This window comes from Hyperolius riggenbachi, chromosome 4 (assembly GCF_040937935.1).
Source record: "Hyperolius riggenbachi isolate aHypRig1 chromosome 4, aHypRig1.pri, whole genome shotgun sequence".
NCBI classification, from domain to species: Eukaryota; Metazoa; Chordata; class Amphibia; order Anura; family Hyperoliidae; genus Hyperolius; species Hyperolius riggenbachi.
Window position 1 is genome coordinate 213,290,373 of NC_090649.1, and position 21,192 is coordinate 213,311,564.

General features: G+C 44.1%; 1 protein-coding gene across 7 annotated transcripts in view; it reads left to right on the forward strand.

Moving 5' to 3' along the window:
• DLGAP2 (DLG associated protein 2) overlaps positions 1-21,192 on the forward strand; it is a 656,900-nt gene that overhangs the window by 621,719 nt on the left and 13,989 nt on the right. For all 7 annotated transcript variants that reach the window (XM_068281332.1, XM_068281331.1, XM_068281334.1 and 4 more), the window contains one exon: positions 20,877-20,968. In XM_068281332.1, coding sequence (XP_068137433.1) covers positions 20,877-20,968 — 92 coding nt within the window. The remainder of the gene's footprint in view (positions 1-20,876; positions 20,969-21,192) is intronic.

A 21,192-nucleotide genomic window follows, 5' to 3' on the forward strand; every position in this document is an offset into this window, starting at 1 on the left:
CACCATCAGGTGTTCGGCCGAACTCGAACATCACCCGAACAGGGTGATGTTCTGCAGAACCCGAACAGTGGCGAACACTGTTCGCCCAACACAACCAGGTAACAACTATCAGATTAAAATCACTTACTGTAAGTGACAGTTACATAGAAATATAGTATTTTACAGTGCATTTTATCCTGAAACAAATGTGCATCTTATATGTATGTACACATAAGTAATTTAACTTTTACACTTTTTGTCATAGCGCCCCTTTGGAAGGGGTGTGGCTTCAAAATGGAGGCGTGACATAACGTCGCCCTCCCTTTACAGAGCACTGCCACTGCTTGGGTTTTATGGAGCTATTCTGTCTCCTACACTCCTTCCAAAATCAGAGCGGCCAATCCTGACCAATCTGTATAGGGTTCATCTAAGAGCACTAAAATATTTGTCTGGTATATGAGTTAATAACAACAAAGAATTTGGTAATGCTTTACTATCTGTAACTTGCTAAACATTTTCAGAGTTCATCTCTAGGACCCTTGCAGCGATGAGCGGCGGATGAAATCCGAATGACTTTCATTCAGATTTCATCCGTCCCACGGCGCCTCCCACGCTGCGTTCCAAGCTGTGTCACGTGACTACAAACACTTCCTCCTTTAACCTGGAAGTGTTTGTAGTCATGTGACCGCAGCTTGGAATGCAGCATGGGTGGCGCCGTGAAACAACAACAACAAATAACATTTGTAAAGCGCTTTTCTCCCGTGGGACTCAAAGCGCATAAGCATGGCTCCGACCATCGTGGTACAGAGGAAGAATTTTATAAATCTGGAAATGCCAGGTTAAACAGGTGGCTTTTCAGTCTGGATTTGAATAGCTCCAGGGATGGTGCTGTCTTTACTGGGTGTGGTAGGGAGTTCCAAAGAGTAGGGGCAGCATGACAGAAGGCTCTATCTCCAGAATTTTTGAGGTACACTCTGGGAGTGACCAAGTTTATAGAACTAGCTGATCTGAGGTTGTGAGAGGCGTGGTGCAGCTTCAGCAAGTCCTTCATGTATCCAGGGCCCAGATTGTGCAGGGATTTGAATGTCAGCAGTCCAATCTTGAAGAGTATTCTCCATTCTACTGGTAGCCAGTGCAGTGAGCGAAGGATCGGTGTAATGTGACAGTGGCGAGGCTGGTTTGTTAGCAATCTGGCAGCAGCATTCTGCACTAATTGCAGGCGACGCAGGTCCTTTTTGGGGAGGCCAGCATAAAGGGCATTGCAGTAGTCCAGCCGTGATGTGATGAAGGCGTGGACTAGGGTTTGAAGATCCTCTGGGGGAATCAGATGTTTAATCTTTGCAATGTTCTTCAGATGAAAAAAGGAAGATTTAACTACAGATGAAATTTGGTTTCTGAAACTCAATTCCCCATCGATTAGTACGCCAAGGCTGCGCACAAGGTTGGAGCTGTTTATGTCTGAATTCCCAATCCTGATTGGTGTTGCTTTAGGATAGAGCTGTTTTGATGGCGGGCACTGGCTTTGGACAAACAGGACCTCAGTTTTGTCAGCATTCAGTTTCAACCAGTTATCATTCATCCATGCCTGAAGCTCAGCTAAGCAAGAGTTTATTTTTGGGGTAGGGTCTGTTCCACCAGGTTTGAAGGACAGGTATAGCTGTGTGTCATCGGCGTAGCAGTGGTACGTCAGGCCATGTCGTTGGATAAGTGTACCGAGTGGCAACATGTAGATTGCAAACAGCAGAGGGGATAGGATTGATCCTTGTGGCACTGGAATTGTAGAGGTGCAGGTTTGGACATTATAGGTCCTAGGCATACTCTCTGTGTTCTGTCAGTCAGGAATGATCTGAACCACTGGAGGACTGATGAAAGAAGACTGATGCTGGGTAAGTTACCCCCCCCCCCCCCAGCCCACACGCTCAGCTGCATTAATTAGGAGGATGCAATCTGAATGAAAGTCATTTGGATTTCATCCGAATTCAATCCAGAGAGCAGCACTAGACCCTTGTCTTCATAGGCACTATTCAGTTTACATCATTTTGGGAAGCCCAGCACAAAAAAAATGTGCATGAGTCAGACACTGCTTTCTTTGCAGAATCTGATGTTGCAGATTGTACACTGTATGCTGCACTGCTTACTATGCTGCAACGTACATAGGCCCATATGCAATTCACTTTTCCTCCTGAGTTTTCTCCTGGATGATATTTTCACAAGTTGTCATAAAATGCCCTTTAAGCCACCAGCAAGCAAGAAAATACTCAAAATAAATTTCATAGTACTTTATCACCAACGTTTGGGTACTTTTTCTATTGTAAAATGCTGAAAAATTTGTTTAAAAAGTGCTGCAAAGTCATTTTTAAGAGTATATAAGGGCTCTTTCACAACAGAGCCCTTTTTCAGCGTTTTAACGCAAAATCTATACTTTGCGTTAACCAAGGTAAAAGGAAAGTCCATAGACTTTCATTTTACCTTTCACACCCGACGCTGTGTTTCGATGCGTTGCGGCATTTTATTCTCGGGAATCTGTGTTTCCCCGTCGGGTTAATTGATACTACCGCCGCTACTCAGCGTCGCACCGCAGATTACCGATGACACGCGCACCGCCTGCAGGAGCCGTTCTCCTGCACGCATTGTAATGTGTAACCGGCCTAAAAATTATGTCCTGGGTGATAACTCAGGAGAAAAAGTGAATTGCATATAGGCCATATTGTGAATGGGCTTAAAGCTAAATCAGTTCTGTTATTAGTTTTTTTACAACCCTTTTATTAAAGAAGCACAGTAAGAACATATCATACAATGCAGTAAAAAATATTTTATAAAATGATATTGAAAAAATAAGCAGTTTTTTTCATTGCGTTGTTTTCACTACAGTCCCTCCTTAGTTGCATTTCTGGAGTACGGTAGTAACAAAATGATAGAACTACATGCATATTTGTCCTATTGCAATAACTGGAAATTGCTGGGGCCCTGAGATGCCAACCATGCTTAGCACCATCATTATAAACACCTGATAGGGAGCAAAGCTTTTTGCTGTCACATCTGTGGCAATAATTGTACATGATGTTATAAAGAGATATAATTACACACCCTGGAGAATGGCTTCATCAATCCACCTCACAGCTCCTTCACATTACCATTTTGTTGGATTTATTCATTACCTGTTGATGGACAGATTTCTGGTGTCTGTTCAGAGCTGTAAGGCTGGTTGGCAATACATTATTAGATAAGATTAAAGAACAAACATGACAGACAGGTGTCTTATTCAAATGGGTACAGGAACCACCTGTGGGTTTTTTTTTCATAAATGTAAAATATTCAGTAATCAGAATGATTTAGGTGGACAGATAGTAAAACAGAGCAGGATACAATATTTAATCTGTTTGAATAAAATGCAAAAACAATCTAGGCTGCTGATTCATACTAAATGTTTTATACCAGCTCAAGGTAACTATGATATATTTTGTGAAACATTATGTCTTTGAAAAGATCAATTCACCAAAACGTATTTTAGGTTTGGAGATGAGCCAGCATACTGAATAACAGAAGCAACTAGCCACACGATGTTTCTGCAAGAGTTTTCTGCTGCGTCTTCCTGCCACCCCCATAATGAGGATCTCTTTTTCTTTTTTACTTTACTGTACATTTCAAAGAATGCAAGTGAAGAAGTGAACCTTCTCCATAGCACAACCGGAACTGATCAGCTGAGCTCAGCACCCACATGCCAATCTGCCGGCAGACTGAATGCTTACTCATTTGTCACATTTACATATTTGTGAGCAGCACGGTGGCGTAGCGGTTAGCACTCTTGCTTTGCAGTGCTGGGTCCTTGGTTCATTTCCCAGCCAGGACACAATCTGCATGGAGTTTCTATGTTCTGCCTGTGTCTGCGTGGGTTTTCACTGGGCACTCTGGTTTCCCCCACATCCTTAAAACATACAGTAATAAGTTATTGGCTTCCCCCTAAATTGGCCCTGCACTATAATACATACACGTAAGTAGAGAGAATGAGTCCGGCACCATTTGTCTGTAGTGTTGATCTTTTATTTCAAAAGGAACTGTAACCAAAGCTTGAACTTTATCCCAATCAGTAGCCGATATCCCCTTTCCCACAAGAGATTTTTACCTTTTCTCAAACGGATCATCAGGTAGCTCTGTATGGCTGATATTGTGGTGAAACCCCTTCCACAGTGTGATGTCAGCATTTAGGTACTGACATCACACTGTGGGAGACTTGTTGCCTTGTGGGAGATAACAGCTGTTTCCAACTGCCATAAAAGCAGCATCTCTTTCCACAGAGTAGAGGCCTGCAGACGGGTACGGGTCTGCTGGTCTGGGTACCAGATTCACCAGAAAGCTGGTTGCAGGTTGAGTGCGGGTAGTGGGGGTGCAGATCAGTTGTGGGTCTGAAAAATTAGACCTGCACAGGTTTCTACCACAGACATCACTTGCCAGCAGTAAAGATGTCGCCATGTGATAAATGTCAGAATGTAAATCAGGGAGAGGAAAGATTTTACAATGAGCAAACACTGACTAAATCATTTATACATAATTATTGTAAAAATTAAGCACTGTCTTTCATTACGCTATTTTTACTGCAGTTCCTCTTTAAAACGTGAATGACATGCATTACAGTGATACATGCAATTGATGGCTTAAATAAAAGACATATGGTAACTAGAGACTGATGGTGCTGGACTCTGCTGTTGAGCCCACTGTTCTGCCACATCAGCACAGAAGAATGCAGGAGTGCATACTACTTCATACTTACAAATATGATACATATACTACACAATACATACATAGGCATATGACTATAGTAGGGATTAGATTGTGAGCCCCTCTGAGGGACTGATAAGTGACAAGACAGAGCAGTGGAATATGTTGGCACTGCGTAAATACTAAATAATAATACTGTAAATAATAACAAGAAATAGAATTTCCAAATATTATTTTGAGCCAGTGAGCTCAGCAATGAGTCTGTATGTTAATTTTGTACAGATTAAAGCCTTGTAAACACATTCAGTTTTGACTGGTCACCTACACAATCTGCTCATAGAAGTCACAATTTGTTGGCCCTGAGACTATATGGAGGTGGTAAAATTAGCCAATCATTAGTCAAGCAAAACTGGATATGTGCCAAGCCACTCCCCGTCATGCTCTCACTAAGCCTCTTGTTCCCCATGCCACAACTCCATCCTCCCTCAATTGTCATCCAACCAAACCCCTCTTCTGTATTACTGCAGCTGGCAGGTGGGGTGTGTGTGTGCGTGCGTGCGTGCGTGCGTGTGTGTGTGTGTGGGGGGGGGGGGTTGGAAGTCATATCCATAGTTGTATTCTCATTAGACCTTATGGACTTGATAGGGCTCAGCAGAATCCCATTCATCACAGCATTTACAGTTGTGTTCAAAATGATTCAACCCCGACTGAAATCGAGTGTTTTGGCCAGTTTGACATTGATTTTGATAATTTCAGTCATCTTGTTTACAATTAAATCAAAGAGGCACTTGTTAGTCAGACAACTATAACATAACATTTATAATGAAATAACCACAAATGTATTTTCTGTGCTCACATCATTATCAGTTTTATTCAACCCCCAAGTGACATTAATTCTTAGTACTCTGTACGACATCCGTTTATAACAGCTTTTAAGCGTGAACCATAGCTTGACACAAGTGTCTTGCAGCGATCTACGGGTATCATAGCCCATTCTTCATGGGCAAAATCCTCCAGTTCAGTCACATTCTTAGGCTTGTGCACTGCAACTGCTTTCTTTAAGTCCCACCAGAGGTTATCAATCTGATTTAAGTCTGGTGACTTTGATGGTCACTCCAAAATGTTCCAGCCTTTAATCTGCAACCATGCTCTAGTGGACTTGGAGGTATGCTTGGTATCATTGTCCTGTTGTAAGATCCAACGTCTCCAACTACCACAAAAGTTTGGGGATAGTGTTCTGTGGACTGATGAAACAAAATTAGAACTTTTGGGCCAATGGATCGATGCTATGTTTGGAGGAGGAAGAACAAGGCCTATGAAGAAAAGAATACCTTGCCTACTGTGAAGCATGGCAGGGGGTCAATCATGCTTTGGGGCTGTTTTGCTTCTGCAGGTACAGGGAAGCTTCAGCGTGTGCAAGGTACCATGAATTCTCTTCAGTACCAGGAGATATTGGATGGAAATGTGATGCAGTCCGTCACAAACCTGAGGCTTGGGATACGTTGGACCTTTCAACAGGACAGTGATCCCAAGCATACCTCCAAGTCCACTAGAGCATGGTTGCAGATTAACCACTTTTGCCGCCCGGACGTGATCCTCACGTCCAGGCGGCTGCTCTTCTGCGGTGCTGCGCTTCAGCAAGCTCCCGCGCGCGATCGCGTACCCGTGCTGTCCACCGGTAGCCCTGGGATCAGTGATCGGGAACATGGTTCCCGATCACGAATCTGTGTCCCCAGCAGAAAAACCAAAGCGCTCTCACTAGAAGCCTCAGTCTTTCTGCAAAAAAAAGTTTCCCCGTCCAACTTGTGTTTCCGGTGATCGAGAAGCACAAGGAGAAAAAAAAGAAACTCAAGGTAGCCATCTTGTGGCCAAATAGTAAAACTACATCTACATATTTTTTACATTACAATTTACACATATAATATCATTAAAAATTAACTGTTTATAAAACATAAATAGTTACCTAAGGGTCTGAACTTTTTAAATATGCATTTGAACGGGGTATGCTACAAACATTTTTTAAATTATAAGCTTGTAAATAGTGATGGACACAAAACGGAAAAAATGCACCTTTATTTCCAAATAAAATATTGGCGCCATACATTGTGATAGGGACAAAATTTAAATGGTGTCATAACTGAGACAAATGGGCAAATAAAATACATAGGTTTTAATTATGGTAGCGTGGATTATTTTAAAGCTACAATGGATGAAAACTGAGAAATAATGAATTTTTCCATTTTTTCCTTATTAATCTTGTTAAAATGCATTTATAAAAAAAATAATTCTTAGCAAAATGTACCACCCAAAGAAAGCCTAATTAGTGGCAGAAAACACAAGATATAGATCAATAAATTGCGTTAAGTAGTGGTAAACCTATTAGCTAATGAATGGGAGGTGAAAATTGCTCTGATGCATAAGGTGAAAAATCTCCGCGGGCTGAAATGGTTAAAGGCTGGAACATTTTGGAGTGGCCATCGCAGTCACCAGACTTAAATCTGATTGAGAACCTCTGTTGGGACTTAAAGAAAGGCCTTTGTGTTTTTCTCTGTACAGTGCCAAAGAACATAATGGTGCTATTAATAAAACATATATAAATAATAATAACGTAAATTCAGCAAGGAAAATATATCCAAAATCCGGTACTTATGTATTATCCTGTCTGGAAAGTTTGGCAGCTTTTTGTTGAAGTTTGTTTGATTCCCTACAGGGGCGTAGCTTGGGGGGGTCGGAGTAGGACATTTGCCCCCGGGCGCTGGATCTCTAAGGGCGCCCCCCGCCGCCCAGCGCGATGTCGTTTTTTTTCTTTTAATCTTCTCCCCTGCTCGGGAGTCAGGGGCAGGCTCAGCCTTACTGTGTGACGTCCCCAGTGACGTCGCACGCCGCCGCCGCCGTGCAGCCCTAATGGAGCGCAGAGCCAGCTGGAGCCAATCGCGGGCGAGGAGGAGGGTCCTAGGCTGGCAGGGAAGCAAGTGTGGAGGGGGGCGGTGTAGAGCGGAGCAAGCAGCCCAAACCCATCATGTCTCTGCAGATGCGGCTTGCCCACCCTCCAATCACGCTGCCTCCTGGCCGCCTCAGCTCCGCCCCCAGAGTACCGCTCTATCCACCCTCCATCCAATCGTGTGGCCGCCTCAGCTTCGCTCCAGAGAGCTTCCCACCTTTCAACGTACCCACGTGCAGTTTGTTGCCCTGAGTCCTGCAAGTAGTTATTCACTGCAGCCTGCCTGAGACGCTTGGAACCTGTCCTGTCCAACTACCACGAGGAGACAAGCAGGAGAATAGCAATATATGGTGAGAGTGCTCTGTCAGTGTCTCCTCTCCACTTAGTGTCAACTCCCCACCCAGTCAGTGTCACCCTCCTCCCCACCTTGTGTCACCCTCCTCCCCACCCAGTCAGTGTCACCCCCTCCTCCCCACCTTGTCACCCTCCTCCCCACCCAGTCAGTGTCACCCCCTCCTCCCCACCTTGTGTCACCCTCCTCCCCACCCAGTCAGTGTCACCCCCTCCTCCCCACCTTGTCACCCTCCTCCCCACCCAGTCAGTGTCACCCCCTCCTCCCCACCTTGTGTCAACCTCCTCCCCACCCAGTCAGTGTCACCCCCTCCTCCCCCTCTTGTGTCGCCCTCCTCCCCACCCACTCAGTGTCACCATCCTCCCCACCTTGTGTCGCCCTCCTCCCCACCCAGTTAGTGTCACCCCCTCCTCCCCACCTTGTGTTGCCCTCCTCCCCACCCAGTCAGTGTCACCCCCTCCTCCCCACCTTGTGTCGCCCTCCTCCCCACCGAGTCAGTGTCACCCTCCTCCCCACCTTGTCACCCTCCTCCCCACCCAGTCAGTGTCACCCCCTCCTCCCCACCTTGTGTGGCCATCCTCCTCACCCAGTCAGTGTCACCCTCCTCCCCACCTTGTGTCGCCCTCCTCCCCACCCAGTCAGTGTCGCCCCCTCCTCCCCACCTTGTGTGGCCCTCCTCCCCACCCAGTCAGTGTCACCTTCCTCCCCACCTTGTGTCGCCCTCCTCCCCACCCAGTCAGTGTCAGCCTCCTCCCCACCCAGTCAGTGTCAGCCTCCCCCCCACCTTGTGTCGTCCTCCTCCCCACCCAGTCAGTGTCACCTTCCTCCCCACCTTGTGTCGCCCTCCTCCCCACCCAGCCAGTGTCGCCCTCCTCCCCACTCAGTCAGTGTCACCCTCCTCCCCACCTTGTGTGGCCCTCCTCCCCACTCAGTCAGTGTCGCCCTCCTCCCCACCTTGTGTGGCCCTCCTCCCCACTCAGTCAGTGTCGCCCTCCTCCCCACTCAGTCAGTGTCACCTTCTTATCCACCCAGTCAGTGTCACCCTCCTCCCCACCCAGTCAGTGTCACCCTGCTCCCCACCTTGTGTCGCCCTATTCCCCACCCAGTTAGTGTAACCCTCCCACCCCACTCAGGAGCTCCATCCCTCCAGTCCAGAACCCAGCGGTCAGGAACATTTAATACATTTATGTCTGAGGTAACATTTGCTCCATTTCATGAGTGAGAGGTTACGTTTACTGAAATTTAATGTGCGGGAGGTAATGTTTACCTCATTTCCTATTTGCTGCATTTCATTTGTCAGAAGTAAAGTTTGCCTCATTGCATGTGTTGGGGAATCGATTTGCTGCATTTCATTTGTTGGAAGTAACAGTTGTTGCATATTATGTGTCAGAGGTAATGGTTCTTGCTTTTCATGTGTAGGAGGTAATGATATTTGCATTTCATGTGTCGGAGGTAATGGTTCTTGCATTTCATATGTAGGAGGTAATGCTTCTTGTAATTCATGTGTCGAAGGTAATGGTTCTTTCATTTCATTTGTAGGAGGTAATGGTTCTTGCATTTCTTATGTCGGGGATAACGGTTGCTACATTTATTACTTGATGGTCATAGTTGGCTGCATTTTCTACTTTGGGGTTATTGTTGATGCTTTTTTTTTGTGTTTTGGGGGCTCATGATTACTAAATGGTATGCAGATTTATCGTCTGCACACCCATGATGTGAATCTCCCATTTCACCACATCATGGCGGAAACGCTGCTTTCTTATGTGTTGTGGGGAATGTTGTCTAATTATCTGTACGGTGGCCACTAAATATAATTTCCAGGATGATTGTTTAAGAACAATTCTTCCTATGAAAGATCGAAAATGATCGTTTGGCACCACTAATGGGCAAAAATCTCCTAACCAATCTGATCAGATTGACAGGATTGAGACTGGAAATTGGATCGATTTTATTAATCTGATTGGATTGGTTAGGAGATTTTTGTCCATAAGTGGTCCCAAACAATCATTTCCAATCATTCATTTGTAAATCATTCATAAACAGTTGTTTGGCAAATTGTGTCATTAGTGGCCATAAAGGGTCACTTTGAACAGGATTAATAGCATTATCTTAATAAAATGCAATATGTATTGCCATAATGCCATTGTTGCTGCTGTGCTCTGCATGCATCCCCCGAGCCCCCTCCTCGCCTGTCTTTCCATTACAGGGCACAATAAACAGGCAAGGATCAGATGCACCCTTAGCTGTGAAGCTCCGCCCCCCATCTTTTAACAATAGTGCAGCCTGCCAGTTCCAATACTATCCAGTTTCAGGCGCACATGCAGTAGCTGTAAGCTGCAACCTGGCTGGCTGTTGTAAGTTTTCTGCCTGCCTACTGGCTACTGTGATCCCTCACTCCCAGACACCTCCCCATTCACTGCTGACCAAGGCATCCAGCCCACTGCCTACCACAAGACCAGGCAGGCCTATGCCTGAGGCCTCTAGCCAGAGACCCCACTACGCCTGAGCCCAGCACACACCACCACCATGCCTGAGCCAGATGCCTTCAGCCCACCTCCCCATTCACTGCTGACCAAGGCATCCAGCCCACTGCCTACCACAAGACCAGGCAGGCCTATGCCTGAGGCCTCTAGCCAGAGACCCCACTACGCCTGAGCCCAGCACACACCACCACTATGCCTGAGCCAGATGCCTTCAGCCCACCTCCCCATTCACTGCTGACCAAGGCATCCAGCCCACTGCCTACCACAAGACCAGGCAGACCTATGCCTGAGGCCTCTAGCCAGAGACCCCACTAGGCCTGAGCCCAGCACACACCACCACCATGGCTGAGCCAGATGCCTTCAGCCAGGCCCCACCAGACCTGAGGCTTACTGCCCACTAGGCCTGAGCTTAGAGGAGCTCACACTCTAATCCTACCATACTCCTAGCCTAATGTCTTCCCATATTATGTATTTGTATAGCACTGATATCTTCTTCAGCACTGTACATTATGTATTTATATAGCACTGACATCTTCTGCAGCACTGTACAGAGTACATAGTCATGTCACTGACTGTCCTCAGAGGAGCTCACAAGCTTATCCTACAATAATCAGTGTAATGTCCTACCATATTATTATTATTATTATTATTATGTATTTATATAGCAGTGACATCTTCTACAGCGCTCTACAGAGTACCTACTCATGTCACTGACTGTCCTCAGAGGAGCTCACAATCTAATCTCTGCCATAGTCATAGTCTGATGCGTGGTAACACCCATTTTTTGCGCGCCACAGGACTGTCCAGGGCAGGGCGCAAAAACTGTCTTTGTCCCCGGGCGCTGAAAACCCTAGCTACGCCTCTGATTCCCTAGCCAGATCTAACCATTTTTAGTAGGGGTGGGACGACGAATCCGGCGAATCCCTCGAATATTAGGAAATATTCGAGATTCGTGGATTCGAATCCCGATGCCATTTTCCACTATACGAATCCGCCGAATCCCGACGCCGCATCGCCGCGCATTCGCCGCTCGCACTCGTCCTCCTCCGACCTCATCCGACCCCCCCGCGCCTCCCCCGCTCGCCCCCCCCTGCCCGCATCCACTCACCTATCCATAGCGGAGCGCAGAGCGGCAGACCTCTCGCCGACTTCCTGGTTCCCCCTAGTGACCGGCTCTTACAATGACGTCATCAGTAAGAGCCGGTCCGGCCACTAGAGGGAACAGGGAAGTAACGAAGAGGTCTGCCGCTCTGCGCTCCACGGGAAAGGTGAGTAGATTATTATGCAGGGGTGAGCGGAGGAGGCACGGGGGACGGAGGGGGCCGTGGGGGGGTTGGCGGGGGAGGGGGGTTCTATCTACCTCCTACTTACCTACCTACCGACCTAACACTATCCCTACCTACCTACAGGTCGCTATACCTACCTACCTACAGGCCGCTATACCTACCTACCTACAGGCTGCTATACCTACTTACCTACAGGCCCCTATACCTACCTAAAGGCCCCCTATACGCACCTACCTGCCTACCTAAAGGCCCCTATACCTACCTAAAGGCCCCTATACCTACCTACCTAAAGGCCCCTATACCTACCTACCTACCTACCTACCTAATGGCCCCTATACCTACCTACCTACAGGCCACTATACATACCTACAGGCCTCAATACCTACCTACCTACCCACCTACCTACAGGCCCCCTATACATACCTACCTACCTAAAGGCACCTATACCTACCTACCTACCGGACACTATACCTACCTACCTACAGGTAACTATACCTACCTACAGGCCACTATACCTACCTACCTACCTACCTACCGGCCACTATCCTTACCTACCTACAGGCTGCTATACCTACCTACCTACCTACAGGCCGCTATACCCACCTACCTAAAGGCCCCCTATACCTACCTAAAGGCCCACTATACGTACCTACCTACCTACCTAAAGGCCCCTATACCTACCTACCTACCTACAGGCCACTATATCTACCTACAGGCCTCAATATCTACCTACCTACCTACCTACAGGCCCCCTATACGTACCTACCTACCTAAAGGCACCTATACCTGCCTACCTACATACTTACCTATACTTAAGGCCCTATACCCTGCTACCTATACTGAAGGTCCCTTTACCTACCTACCTACCTAAAGGCCCCTATACCTACCTACCTACCTACATACCTACCTATACTTAAGGCCCTATACCCTGCTACCTATACTGAAGGTCCCTTTACCTATCTACCTACCTACACTGAAGGCACATGTACCTTACTACCTATACTGAAGGCCCCTATACCTAGCTACCTACCTATACTGAAGGCACATATACCCTGCTACCTATACTGAAGGCACATATACCCTGCTACTTATACTGAAGGCCCCTATACCTTGCTACCGATACTGAAGGCACATGTACCTTGCTACCGATACTGAAGGCCCATGTACCTTGCTACTGATACTGAAGGCCCATATACCCTGCTACCGATACTGAAGGCCCATATACCCTGCTACCTATACTGAAGGCCCATATACCCTGCTACCTACACTGAAGGCCCATATACCCTGCTACCTATACTGAAGGCCCATATACCCTGCTACCTATACTGAAGGCCCATATACCCTGCTACCTATACTGAAGGCCCATATACCCTGCTACCTATACTGAAGGCCCATATACCCTGCTACCTATACTGAAGGCCCATATACCCTGCTACCTATACTGAAGGTCCATATACCCTGCTACCTATACTGAAGGCCCATAAACCCTGCTACCTATACTGAAGGCCCCTATACCTTGCTACCTATACTGAAAGCTACCAATATTGAAGGCACCCATACCTAGCTAGCTATACTGAAGGCACCTTTACCTCGCTACCTATGCCTGGGTACCTATACTGCGGGCAACTATACCACGGATCGCACAATTTTTATGTGCAGGATTCGTTAGATTCGGGATTCGAAAGGTTCGAGATATTCGAGAACCTTTTTAGATTCGGATCCGGATTCGGATTCGAAGAAATTGTGGATTCGTCCCATCCCTAATTTTTTGAAAGCTGAAAGTCCCTTCTTTCCTTTGCACTGGGTCCCGAGTCAATGCGATGCCCCATTCCCAAGTTGAGCGGGGGATGGGGGTGGTCCCCTGCAATTTGCTGCAGAGAGAACAGTGGAATTGAGTCTTCTGCCCATGCCAGTAAGACAGAGAGTAGACAAGGGTGCACAGCTGTGCTGCTCCTTCATCTGTAATGAAATCTGTAATCTGTAATGAGAGACCCAGGGCACTTGACATTAATTTTGAAGACACAGATTTATGCTAACGGGTGTGCTGCTTGTCATCATGTTGGCTTCGTCCTGTACTTCTGTAATTGTACTTTCTGCAGCCAAGTTCAGGGGACACCTTTCCTTCAAAACCCCATAACTTGAGAAGTGAGCAACATACCGACTCGGGACCTGGTGCAACAGAAAGCCGGGAATTTCAGCTTGCCAAAAATGGTCAGATCTTCCTGGGGGGGCAAACAGAACTTTAATAAAAAAGCTGCCAGACTTTCCAGACTGGATAATACGTACGTACCCAACATCCCTTTATAGCTCACCAGAAATAATGTTCCATGATATATTCAACAATTCTTTTGAGGCCACACAGGGTCAGCTTTCTCAAAGGCGCGGATCACTAGAGCTTGATCTTTAAGCCCTATCCTGACTTTGTCCACAATTTCAGCGGTAACATTGCATCCCTCATAATGAACTATGCTGCTCTGTTGCCGTCCACAATTATGGTCTTTTTATACTGTAGATATTATATTTCAATTATGTAATTGTCCAATTGCTTGAAGCTCAGCTTTAACATATTACATTATTTAATCTAAATTAAATGCTATATTCCATACTAAGTAAACTTCATAATATATTTTTCCTGCAAGTCAGAAACACCTAAAATGAGCACTATTCATTTGTTTATTTTACAAAGTGAAACATTCTATCAGGAATATTTATTCATCTGGACTGAACTTGTGCACCAGGAGAGAAATCAATATTCATTATAAAGCAAAAAGGATGAAATTACATTTTTATGAGATAACGCATTTATTCAAACAGTTGCCCTGAATTATATATTAAATCATCCTACTACTGCTTAATTCATAAAGCTTGTCAGTACTTTAGTTTTTTTTTCCATTTACTATTTATAATGATAACCCTGTATTTAAGGAGAACCTAACAGGTTTTTAAATCACACTTCTGCATGAAGTAGATAAGATAGCTATTGATGCTACTTGAGCAACATGTATACCTTAGATGAGTGGTATAACAATAGCCCCCACAACCCCTGCCACCGTGGTTAGAGCCCAGGGGCTCTAAGGGCCTGCTCCTCCTCCCACCCCTCTTCTGCAGAGTAAAAGTACAGGGACCACTGTTATATTTCCCTAGTGCCTACTACATCAGGCTTTCTCTTCCTCCGGGGATCTGTGTGCTGTATGCTGTGATATTCTGGCTCCCAATGCATGTCATGCCATCAGGAGCCTCAGGAGGGGCATCATGCAGCACGTGGCTCCTGGGAGGATGAGGAGACCAGAGGCAGCATGGACTAGGTAAATACAGCAGTGCTCCCTGCAATTTGTGGGTGGGGGGAAGGTTGGACCTCCCACAATATTTCTGCTGAGGGGCCTGGACCACTGAAGTTACGCCCCTGTCTTAGATTTGTGTTGCCCAAAATGATCATTCATGATTTTTATGGATAGGTGTCCGCCAACATGAGTGGTCTTACCTTCAGCTGTCTGCCAAGCCAGAGTCCTTGGCTGACATTATTGGAGTCATCACATTGGAGACCGGGTCGATGTACAGCCCCACGCCACCCAGCAAAATATTATTAATGCATTAAAAATGTTTCTTTAATTTTAAGGCTTGTTTAAAATTTAATATTTATTAATATTCCGTTAGGAATTATGCAGTGCCTTGGTCCATTAAGAGATCTTTTAAGATCCGACTGATTATAATTGTCGCTAATTATGATTCAATCCGTTAATCCCTTTTTTTGAGGGAACATATTTGTTCCCAGGCTCTTTAGGTATAGTTCACATTTGTTGAGTGGGGAGAATATACTGTTATTGACTTGTCCTATTTTGTTTTTCTCCATTTAACTTCTTAGCTGGCTGCAGACTAAGTTGGAAAGGTAATTTGTTGATTTGTAAAAAGACTTGTGCAGCACTGTTCCATGTTTCATTACAAAGGGAAGTTCCTTAGTTGGTAAGAAGCCCAGACACTTCAGCACCAAAAACTTTCAGTGATGCAGGATTCTCCAAGAGAGTCTGTGGCTTCCCCTGTACAGTCTAAACAAAAGGGTATTCTAATCTAAACAGCAGACATTGCCCCAGCCCTGAAAGCTGAAAACTTCAGGACAAGATTTTTAGTTGCAGATGCGTTATTTTTTTCAAAAAGGTAACATAGGGTGCCTATTTACCAAGATGGTAGTTTTAGCTATATATCTGGAGATGGATTTTAACATATCATACATCAAGTATAAACCAGACTATAATATGATCTTTCTTTTGAGCAATATACCCAAATATCAAATGAACATTAGGCATCTTGTATTTATGTTAATGACTGTTATCAGTAAGTTGTCAATGAAATATTTCTTGCCTCAGTTTTTCTGTGAATTGTGCTTTGTAAAATTTGTGAATTTCATGTTTACTTTGCTTCACCACGTAATTTTAAGCTAGCTCAATCGCTGAATTAGCTAGCCAGAAATCAAGCCAAAAGACTCTGTGTTACACAGTCAGGACGAAGAGGTAAAAAACCCAATATAACCATTTGCATAAGCCATGATGCACATCAGATACGCAAGGGTAGAACAAATCCTGAAATACTGCAGAGTATAGACAAAGTAATAGTGACACCTACAGACTGGAGGCTAGAACACCACATTTCCGCTCTGGTACAAAAAGTGTGTTTTTTGTTTAGCTTTTATTCAAGAACATGCTCAACAACCACTTTTACAAAAAAACAGCAATTTACAGAATGTCAGAAAGATTTACAGAAAAGCAGTACCACTATGCACTCAAATACATCACAAAGTCCTTAGTCTAAAAAGGATGAGTTTAAATTCTCTGAGCGCACCTAATAGGTTCATTTTTTTCATCTATAGTGTTATTTAAATAATTAAGAGAAAGTATGTTTTTTTGTTTTTGGTTTCAAATGGAATTTCCTCAAATTGTTGCCTTAGATGACTGGCATTCCATATATATCCATCAGCTTGCTCATACGTGGACCTCATTGTCTTGTCACTCTTAAACCTTGTATTCACACACAAGGCATGTTGCCTGGCAGGGATCGGCACCTGATCCTCCATGCGAAATGGCATGGCTAAGGCTGAACAGATGTGTTGCTAGCCTGCAGGCTAGTGACGTGTTATGTTGCTATGCAGCTTGTGACAGAGCAGCACAGGAGTGACATCACATGACAGGCAGGGTTAGTGGGGTGGACAATGCTTTCAGCCAGCAATCACACTAATTGATCCACCAGGCTGATTGCTGGATGAGGTATCTGGGAGCAAGAGGGGCGGCTGTAGACACACTAGATTATTGGCAGAGGTGGTTGTAATTGGCCCCTGTGGGCTGAGTTTCATCTAGTGCATGTACGAGGCATTAGTGAACCAAAAAACTGATGTGTCCCTGTTTCAGACAGGTTTTTAACCTGAATTAAGTACAACTATGCGCTTTATAAAATATATAAAGATTTCCCACTATCAGTGTATATTAGGATTCAATGGTTGAAATGGGCAGGACATGTGGTTAGAATGGATGACCATAGGATCCCAAAAAGAATCTTTACAAGGAGCATGGATGGACGAAGACCAACTGGAAGACCTAGAAAGAGATGAGCAGATGAAGTTGACAAAGATGCCAAATAACTGCTTAAGATACGCAACTGGAAACAGGCAGCAATAGACAGAGATGTATGGGGCAGAAAACTGAAGGAGGCCAAGACTCAAATTGCGCCATAGGAGGAGGAGGGTTTTTAACTATATCAGATATCTAATATGAAATTGTAATTTCCTTGCACCATGCTTCTGATAAGTATTTACCATACATTTGTCTAGTTAGCATTCAAACACCTTTTGTATGAAATAAGCTAATGGTCACTCATTTTTGTAGAAGCTGTATATCTGCAACATATAACTTGGTGCGCATTTGTCTGCCATGCAGTAGTTCAGCTGCTAATGGCTAGGTAGTTGCACGTGAAGTTGCTCTCTAGTTATGTAAGATATTTTCAACAAAAATAATTAGTGAGATGATACATTTCTAAGCTGTTGAAAACTACACGCATCTTGGCATTGGGTCAATCAGTATCAGCATCTACTATATTTGACTAGCCCAATTCCACGCTGCATGCAATTTGCAAACTTGGAAAATTAGCATTTTAGAATTTCCTGTGTGCGATATTTTTCTTACTCAGGAAAGAGTCAAACTCAGATGAAACAAATTGTGAACCATTGTCAAACAATACTTCCTTTGTGTTCCCTTTCCTGCTGAAGACAGTGAAAAACAATAAAAGTAGACAAGCGGACCTTACATGAGAGTCAAAATTACTTGAGAAAGTCCTGGGTGGGTAGACATGACCTTCCAGGATAACACACAAGGGACAATGAGAACCCTGTATACTGTAGCTTTAGAGATGCTGCTTCTGTAATTCAACTATTTAATATACAAAATTTCCAATATCCCTTAGTTTGATATGAATTTGTATTCCAATCTGGACATCAATACAGTTCACACAATCTTTGCTTTTTCATATGAGTACTTAGTGAATTTCATGTAGTCTTTCTCGCAAAGGCCAACTTTTCCTCTTGAGGTTTCTCCCAGGTGATATTTTGAAAAAATAAAATGCATTATAAACCACCAGCAAGCAAGAAAATACTCAAAATAATTTTGATAGTTCTTTTTCACCTACTTTCAGGTACTTTTTCAATTGCACAGTGCTGAAAGGTCATTTTAAATACAAAATGAAAAATGATCTCCTGGGAGAAAACACAGGAGAAAAAGTTAATTGCATATGGGCCAAAGTCTCTAGCGCCAGTGACTGGTGTGATCCAGGGACTATATAACTGTCTACTTAGGATACTTTAAGCATAATCCCTTAGTAAGTGCAGAGGTCGTGGCTTAATTTCTTTTCAGAATTTGACCATTGGTTTTGCATACTTTCCTGTAAGTGGATGTGTGGCAAGCTTGTTTGATGCTGTAACTGTATCTATATTAGTAAATGCAACCATTTCAATGTCTTCATCATGTGAAGCAGTAGCATATTTGTCTATGTGCTGTCCTTCTGCTCCCAGGCAGTGAATAAGTAAAGCACACTTTCTAGTAGTACACAGCACTTCCTAATTTGCAGCAAGTATGTTATTCTCCAATATACAAGCAGTAAAAGCTATTGTTGGTTCACCATGGAGGCAGAAATGGGGCAGGCTGTTGATAGAAGATCTTTCCTTGTCATAAATCTGTTGAGTATTGTAATCAGAAAGCCAAGTAATGACAAACGTTTTATTAGACAAGTTTTTGCAAATAGACATTAGCAGAAGAACCTTAGATGAAAAGCAGAACAAGGGCAGGATCGAGCCTGATGTAGACCGTGTAGACAATGCAATGGTGACATCTACAGGTTAAATGCAGGAACACTATTCTTAGGCTGTGTAAAAGAGGACAATCTGTGTAGTCACAGAAGAAAGTGGATGGAAGATGTATATCCATATGCACATTTCTGCACAGCTGATATCAGTTTAATAAAAGATCTTGCATTGTTACCAGCTGTCTTTACTCACATTGAAGTTTATTCTGATGAAGAATTAGACATTTTCAACTAAGTGACCTCACAATTCATTTGGGCATTGTTTTCACACACACACATGCACAGGTGAATATACAACAGAACAGTCAATCAGTGCTTATGTATTGGAAAAGTCGCTGTGGCCTGGATCAGGTCTAAAGGAAGTACTCACTATGAAGCCTGCGGTTATCACATGTGTAATATGAACAGAGCTACACAATCTTCTGCTCTGATACTTGTTTTCTTTGTATCCGATAATCTTGGAAAAGTCCCTTTTATGGCAATCATGTAATAAAGGCGCCTGTAAATAAAGGGTGCAGGGGATTGCTGCTAGTAGAATATCGGTCAAATTACTGATGTTGTACTATTGAATTCTGATAGTAAAATATCGTCAATCTTTACTGATATTTTACTATGACTTAACCTAACCCTACCCTCACCCCCCCCCCTCTTTCGATACCTAACCTTAACCCTTTCTTCTACCAATACCTTAATCCTCCCTCTACCAATACTTGACCCTTAACCCTCCCTCTACCGATACTTGACCCTTAACACTCCCACTACCTATGCCTAACCCTTAAACCCGCTGGTGGTGCCTAACCCTCACTGCCCACCTGGTGGCACCTAACCCTTAACCATCCCCCTGGTGGCACCTAAACCTTACCTCACCTTCCTGAGGCAAAGCCGCAATTTGTGCATTGTGGGAAGACTCGGCACACACTATTTTATTGGGTGCCTCCATGTGCCCAAATTTCCTTACATTGCCGCAAATCGAGGCTTTTATAATGGGTGCTTATGGCGGAGCCCTTCTTTCCAAGGCGCCTGCAGCGCCCTTTTTTCCTGGTTTCACTTCTTATTTCCATGCAAAATGTTTAGAAAGATAATAGGAACAGCAGCTTAGATGTTATCATATCAACAATATTTATACAACCGAAATCAGTAGTAGAATTATGGTGACCCCTAATCACTAATATATATCACAAAGAGACCACAGCAAAAAATGTAGGGTTTGTAGGCCAGTGAAAATCTGTCAATATGAATATCAATACCCTTTGCAGCCTTAGGCCTCAGGCTACACAGTCTATTGATCATGGAAATTGTGTTTTATTGATCTTTACGTACCTGCCTTTTATCCTATTAGAATAAATGTTATGTTTTTCTGACATTTGGCGGATTCTCACTGGCCTACAAACCCTACATTTTTGCTTTAGTCTCTTTGTGACGTATCAACAAGAAAATTTGCTGTAATAGTTGTTTAAACCAATCAGGTATCGTCCTTCCTTTTATGGGGAAGTGAAATAAGAATTATAATTGGATGCAGAGCACAAGTTCTCGATTTCTGGTTTCTAGTTATTTTGTATATGGAAACAATAATTTCTTAGGAAGAGACGCATAAGCGCGATGCAGCGGTTGTGACTGCACCTCTTATCTGGCTTAATGGCTGCTTACTATTTCAGAGCAGTGACAGCTACTGAACAAATAATGCGTTTTTGTTGTTGCTGTTTTACGTTTCATTGTTACATGTCACATTGTCGCACACCATTACACATTACTTTGTGATCTAATATTTCACTTCCTTTTAGATCTAGGTAAGATCCGGAGTGCAGTGGGAAGTGCACAGCTGCTCATGTCTCAGAAGTTTCAGCAGTTTTATTGGCTTTGTCAGCAAAATCTGGTAAGTCACTATAGCAAAATTATACATTTCTGATTTCTGCTGTTTATCTGCGTGATGATGGCAGTAAAATAAATATGACAGTGAGACTGTGAATTTCAGCCTGACGCACTTTGTGTCAACATAAATAATTAGAGAGAATGTCAATTTCTGTTCTCTACTGGCTGTTCTCTACTGATATATCAGACCATCTTATTTTAAACAGGAAATGGCTATAAAACTGATAA